Source organism: Mirounga leonina, unplaced genomic scaffold (genome assembly GCF_011800145.1).
Source record: "Mirounga leonina isolate KUSES-001 unplaced genomic scaffold, KU_Mleo_1.0 Mir_173, whole genome shotgun sequence".
NCBI lineage: Eukaryota > Metazoa > Chordata > Mammalia > Carnivora > Phocidae > Mirounga > Mirounga leonina.
The window spans coordinates 60,131,869-60,138,159 of record NW_023270447.1 but is presented as its reverse complement, the minus strand read 5'-3'; the positions used below and the strand labels follow the sequence as shown (position 1 = coordinate 60,138,159).

The 6,291-nt window shown below is 52.3% G+C and overlaps 1 protein-coding gene across 3 annotated transcripts; it reads left to right on the top strand.

Moving 5' to 3' along the window:
* The first annotated feature begins 2,539 nt into the window (after nt 1–2,539).
* On the top strand, nt 2,540–6,030 carry DPH2 (diphthamide biosynthesis 2). 3 transcript variants are annotated; one of them, XM_035018774.1, is made up of 6 exons: nt 2,540–2,882; nt 3,110–3,222; nt 3,511–3,734; nt 3,932–4,615; nt 4,696–4,872; nt 4,954–6,030. In XM_035018774.1, exons 1-6 carry the CDS (start codon nt 2,736–2,738, stop codon nt 5,076–5,078), a joined length of 1,470 nt encoding a protein of 489 aa, XP_034874665.1. In that variant the 5' UTR covers nt 2,540–2,735; the 3' UTR covers nt 5,079–6,030. The 3 variants fall into 3 exon arrangements, with proteins under 3 accessions (XP_034874665.1, XP_034874666.1, XP_034874663.1); XM_035018775.1 differs by lacking the exon at nt 3,511–3,734; XM_035018772.1 differs by having other exon boundaries at nt 4,696–6,030.
* Nucleotides 6,031–6,291: the final 261 nt, after the last annotated feature.

Here is a 6,291-nt window from a genome sequence, read left to right as displayed (position 1 = left end):
AGGCCTTAGTAGGGAGTTTTGGGGCCAACTTCTAGCTCCTAGGGTAGAAGGGGTCCATTGTAGCCAAGCCTCCTAGGCTGGAACCGTTCATAATACTGCCATTTCCTGTGGGTTGGAGTGAGACTGCAGTAGTATCAGCAACCTCCCCCCCCCATTAAATTAGTCCCAGCATTCATGCATGCATACATTTATTAAATCAACAATGCTGAGTACTAGCCCCCTAGTTCTGCCTTGTACTCTCTGAACAAAGGCTGATCTAGTCCATAGCCGCCATGTTAAGCTGGGAGAATGGGACCAGTGAGGGAAGGCTGCATGGAGGAACTTCCATTTCTTTCTTTCTTTCTTTCTTTTTTAAGATTTTATTTATTTATTTGTCAGAGAGAGAGCGCACAAGCGGGGGGAACGGCAGGCAGAGGGAGAGGCAGGCTTCCCACTGAGCAAGGAGCCTGATGCGGGACTTGATTCCAGGACCCTGGGATAATGACCTGAACTGAGGGCAGACGCTTAATGACTGAGCCACCCAGGGATCCCAGAACTTTCATTTCTGATGGAAATGGAAGGTTTCCTAGATAGAGGACTTGGGGCCTTTGGCTGAAAGTGAGGTGGGGCAGGGTCCGGCTTGGAGGGAAGAAATGGAGAGTGATTTTAAGTCCCAGGATAAGTTTCTTATGTGGGGTTATGGAGGCCAAACTTGCACATGGAAAGGTATAGAAAGTGGGGCTGAGCATGTGTGGGAGGAAGCGTGGCAGCCCCCAGAGGAAGAGGAATGCAAGACCTAGAGCTGTCTTCATACCCAGAGCTCCCCACCTCTGTGGTACCTGACCTGCTGTTGATGATCAGGGCTCAGTCAGGACCAGGGACAGCTCCTGGGTGGCTGTTGCTCTTCCCCCTTAGCAAGGTTCCCTCCCTTTCTGTCTCCTCAGCCATAGCTCCACAGATGCTGCCTCTTGGACACCCCAGCCTTCTCCTCAGTAAGCTCTGAAGAGCAGGGCTCAGATCTCCCCGTTTCCATTCCTGAACTTTGTGTCTCCTTGGAGGTGATAGAGCTGGTTACTCCCACGTTTGTCTCATTCCTTCCCCTGTTCTTTCCCCATCTTTGCACAAGAATGGAGGTACATCCCCGTTCATTCTCTTTCCATGCCAGCCAGCAGGAGTCCCTGTTTCATATGCCATCCCGAGGCTTTTCTTCAGTCCCATTCTCACTTACTCTTGATTTCTCACTTCTCCTGAAGTATGCGGAGATGTTTCTTTTAGTCCTTTTCTCCTACTACATGGTATCCAAGTGCCTTCTTCCCCATCCCCCATGATCAAATGTAGCATATATAAGCTAGGAAAATGAGGGAGCTAAAGCCTAGTTTCCTTTTTTAAAAAAAATATTTTATTTATTTATTTGACTGAGAGAGACACAGCGAGAGAGGGAACACAAGCAGGGGGAGTGGGAGAGGGAGAAGCAGGCTTCCCGCGGAGCAGGGAGCCTGATGCGGGGCTCGATCCCAGGACCCTGGGATCATGACCCGAGCCGAAGGCAGACGCTTAATGACTGAGCCACCCAGGCACCCCCTAAAGCCTAGTTTCTAAAGTCAAATCTGGGTTTGTTATTGATTGTGCCACTGATTTGCTGTGTCTTACTAGGACCTCAATGTCCTCACCTGTAAAATGGGACAATTATTTTTTTAAGTAATCTCTATACCCACTGTGGGCCTCAAACTCACAACCCTGAGATCAAGAGTCCCACGCTCTGCCAACTGAGCAAGCCAGGCGCTCTTGGGACAAGTCTTACTCCAAAGACTGTTAACGTTAAGAATGTAGTACCTGGTGAACAGTAAGTGCTCAATATTTACGTGATTAACAGACTGCTGTGAGGATAACAGCGAATGCTTTCAGTATATATGATATGCAAAGGACTACTCTGTAAAGTTTTATATCTAAATCAATTTGATCCAACAATCCTGTTAGGAATGCTCTTGTTACAACCCCCACCTTCAGATGAAGAAACAGCCACAGAGAGGTTAAGTAGCAGTGGCAGAGCACAATATCCAAACCCAGGCAGTTTGACACCTGAATTGAAAATTATGCAATGCTACCTCCTAGGTGATAGAGTGCAATGAAGTGCTTAACAGTGTACCACGATGGGAGCTGCTCAAACGAGTATCTTCAGGGGGTCGCTTTTTTTTTTTAAGTTTATTTATTTACTCTCTACCCCTAACGTGGGGCTCCAACTCACAACGTTGCGATCAAGAGTCACGTGCTCTCCTGACAGCCAGCCAGGCACGGGGGTTGAGGGTGGGTCACTTTTTCTGAGCGCGATTGGCGGGCTGAACCGGAAAACTAGCGGCTGGAGAAGAGGGCCAGGGGAACTACAACACCCACAAGGCTTCGCGCCTTCCCCTGAGGGACTCCCGATTGACTTGCTCTGAGGCAGATCATTGGCTCTCTGAGGGAGGCCTGGCGAGGATTGGAAGGCGGGAGCAGTGCTAGTTTAAGATTGGCAAAACTACTGCCAGCCCCGCCCCCAAAACCCGGAAGTAATCCCCCCCCGGCCCGTGTGTAGTGGTGTAGCAGAGAAACGCGAGTTTGGGTTCGTGGAGGGAGGATCCGAGGGCTGCGCACTGACTTCCCAGCCCCGCCGCTCTCACTAAGTGACTTTGATTTATTGAGGGCTGCTTTTGAGGACGCGGGGCCTGAGGCTGACCGAGGGAGGTCCCCGCTGCTTCCCGCCACCCAAGCGGTGCCTCATGGAGTCTACGTTCAGCAGCCCCGCTGAGGCAGCGCTGCAGCGAGAGGCGGGTGCCGCGGGGCTGCTCACTCCTCCGGAAGACCTGGACCGCGTCTACGAGCTGGAGCGAGTCGCTGGATTTGTCCGCGACCTGGGGTGTCGGCGGGTGAGGGCAGGTTAGGGTGGGGTGGCTCACTTCGGGATAGGTCGCCCAGAAGATCGGGATGTTGGGGTAATTTTGTGAGGATGGGGGGGGTGGGGGTGGACGGGGGGAGTTGCTCCTCTGGGAGGAGGGGCTTTGAAGGTTAGATAGGGACTCCTGGAAGGTTTTCCTTGAAGAGGAAGAGGGTGGAGGAGAGAGGCTGTTCCTGACTCTCTGGCTTATACTTACAGGTGGCCTTGCAGTTCCCTGACCAGCTATTGGGAGATGCTGGGGCCGTGGCTGCACGACTGGAGGGGACCACAGGGTCGAAGATGTTCATTCTGGGAGACACGGCCTATGGAAGGTATGAATTTGAGCTTGAGGATTGGGGGCGGGGGTAGGGGGTGGGGAGTAGGTCTAGTGATCCAAGGTTCTTGGTGTTGTCCTTCTATGACAGTGTCTGCCCCCAGTGGCTGTGTTTTTCCTTGATGATGATGCCTCCTCTTCTGATACTTGCTCCTCAGAATGACAGTGTCTTCTTTTATAACATCATTTATTTCACTGACCACATTTCAGGCTTCACATTTCCCATGAAGCACAGAAACTGTTTTCCTGATGAGAACTCTTCTTATTAATGGTATCTCCCCTGCAGCTGCTGTGTGGATGTACTGGGTGCTGAGCAAGCTGGAGCTCAGGCCCTTGTTCATTTTGGCCCTGCCTGCTTAAGCCCTCCAGCCCGCCCACTGCCTGTGGCCTTCGTCCTTGGTCAACGTTCTGTGCACTTGGAGCTCTGCGTCAAGGCCTTTGAGGCCCAGAACCCAGACCCCAAAGTGCCTGTGGTGCTGCTAAGTGAGCCGGGCTGTGCCCACGCCTTGGGTGAGGGTTTTTGCCTGGGCATGCAAGAAGGGTAGACCAACTATTTTATGCCTTGATATTCCCATTTCAGTACACTCCCATAGAGCTCTTGATATGGGCTTAATCCCGTCTTTGCTTTTGGGTCATATTCAGTCTCCTGGGGTGAAGGGGTTCCTGCTTTGGTAGACCCCAACTCTGACATCACTTCCTTCTTCCAGAGGCCTTGGCCACTCTTCTGCGCCCGCAGTACCCGGACCTGCTTGTCTCCAGCCCAGCTCTTCCATTGCCAGTGGGCTCCTGTAGGCCGGAGCCTGAGCCCCTGGAGCGTTTTGGGCGCCGCTTTCCCCTGGCTCCAGGGAGGTGTCTGGAAGAATATGGTGCCTTCTATGTGGGGGGCTCTGAAGCCAGTGCTGACCTTGACCTTGACCCAGACCTGAGCCGGCTGCTCTTGGGCTGGGCACCAGGGCAGCCCTTCTTCACCTGCTGTCCGGATACAGGGCGGACTCAGGATGAAGGTGTCCGGGCTGGGCGGCTAAGGGCACGTAGACACTATCTGGTAGAGAGGGCCAGAGATGCCCGTGTGGTAGGGCTGTTGGCAGGGACACTGGGTGTGGCCCGACACCGTGAGGCACTGGCACACTTGCGGAACCTGGCTCAGGCTGCAGGCAAGCGTAGCTATGTGTTGGCCCTGGGGCGGCCCACACCTCCCAAGCTCGCCAACTTCCCTGAGGTGGATGTCTTTGTGCTCTTGGCCTGCCCTCTTGGTGCTCTAGCTCCACAGCCTTCTGGTGGCTTCTTCCGGCCTGTATTGGCACCATGTGAGCTGGAAGCTGCCTGCAACCCTGCCTGGCCACCTTCAGGCCTGGCTCCCCACCTCACACATTATGCGGATTTATTGCCTGGTGAGTGCTGGGGTACTGCCTGAGCTGGAAACTCAGGGGCATGGAATTGGGCCAGTATGGATCCTCTTTCTCCCTCCTAGGCTCTCCCTTCCACGTGCCCCTCCCACCACCTGACTCGGAACTGTGGGACACCCCAGCTGTGTCACTTATTACTGGGGAACTCCGACCCCCACCTGCGTGGAAGCCCTCAGATGATCCTGGGTGTTTGGCCCTGACCTTGCGGCCCCAGCTAGAGCTGGCTGAGAGCAGCCCTGCAGGTAAGTGTGCCAAGTCTCTGCTCCCAGCTGAACTCTTTCCCCAGATTCGGCCCACTTGGCCTCAGTCCCCTCTCTCTGCAGCCTTGTTCCTTAGTTCCCGGAGCTGGCAGGGTCTGGAGCCCCGTCTGGGTCAGACACCGGTGACAGGAGCTGTGAGTGGAAGACGAGGGATTGCCATCGCCTACGAGAATGAGGGAAGCAGCTGATACCGTGTGGGGCCAGAGACACAGATGGACTTAAGAATTGCTGCAAAAACCTCCCTGCATCAACCTCACTCCTCTGCTAGGATCCTTGAAGGAGCCTGGATGCAGGGAAGAGCAGACAGCCCCTCATTGAGGAAGGGAATCCTGCTCTGTCCCTGTCCTGGCCCTGGCACAAGGCTTAGCATATAGTGGCTTAATAAATACCTGTTGGACTGATGGGACTTATTTGGGGCTTTCCTAAAGTCTTGTGGGCCCATCTGGGGGCCCACAAGTTTCTGGCCAGTCCCAGTTTCTGATGTGCAGTTGAGGGTTTACCCTTGTCAAAGGTTCTAGATATAGACCAGGGTTTCCTAACTTTGGTACTGTTGATGTTTTGGGCCAGATAAATCTTTGCTGTGAGGGGCTGTTCTGTGCGCTGTAGTATGTTTAGCACTGTCTCTGGCTTCTGCCCACTAGATGCCCCCAACATACCCCTCCCCATATTTTGGTGATAACCGAAAATGCCTCCAGACATTGACAAATGTCTCCTGTGGGGGCAAAGCTGCCCCTAGTTGAGAACCACTGGTCTACACCTGTGTTGTCCAGTAAAGTAACCACTAGACATATATGGCTATTAAACATGAATTTAAATTAGTTAAAATTAAAAACTCAGTTTCTCAGAGTGCCTGGCTGGCTCAGCTAGAAAAGCGTGCAACTCTTGATCTCGGGGTCATGAGTTCAAACCTCATGATGGGTGTATAGATTACTAAAAAAGTAAACTTTAAAAATAAAAACTCAGTTTCTCAGTCACACTAGTCACATTTCAGTGGTCGTCTAGCCATATGAGGGGACAGTGCAGCTATAGGACATTTCCATTATTGCAGAAAGTTCTGTTGGACAGTGCTGGTCTGTACTGATTCTAATTTTGTTTCTCAGGGAGATCACAGACACTTGAATAAACTACTTTTTCTCCTTCTGTTTCTTTATATTCATCAAACACTACAGGTCCTGAGTGGAGTTCTGAATTGTATTTAACTGGCTTCCTGTCCTCACAGTGTAGTTAGGAAGAGAGGCAGTTAAATAAGCAATTACAAGACAGTGAAACTACTTTCTGTGAGGAGGGAAGCCCCTGGGGGCACTTCTTCATTACCAGGTTTGCAGAGAATCTTGGCCTACTGGCACTGTCCAAAGTGTTGAATAAGCAGGTAAACAGGGAGATGTGGTCCTTGATCTCGGG

What these genes read in the sequence shown, in the direction of transcription:
- DPH2 (XM_035018772.1), top strand. Translation starts at nt 2,736, where the DNA reads ATGGAGTCTACGTTCAGCAGCCCCGCTGAGGCAGCGCTGCAGCGAGAG. An exon ending in GCGACCTGGGGTGTCGGCGG is followed by an intron (nt 2,883 to 3,109) that starts GTGAGGGCAGGT and finishes TTATACTTACAG; the next exon opens with GTGGCCTTGCAGTTCCCTGA. An exon ending in GGAGACACGGCCTATGGAAG is followed by an intron (nt 3,223 to 3,510) that starts GTATGAATTTGA and finishes TCTCCCCTGCAG; the next exon opens with CTGCTGTGTGGATGTACTGG.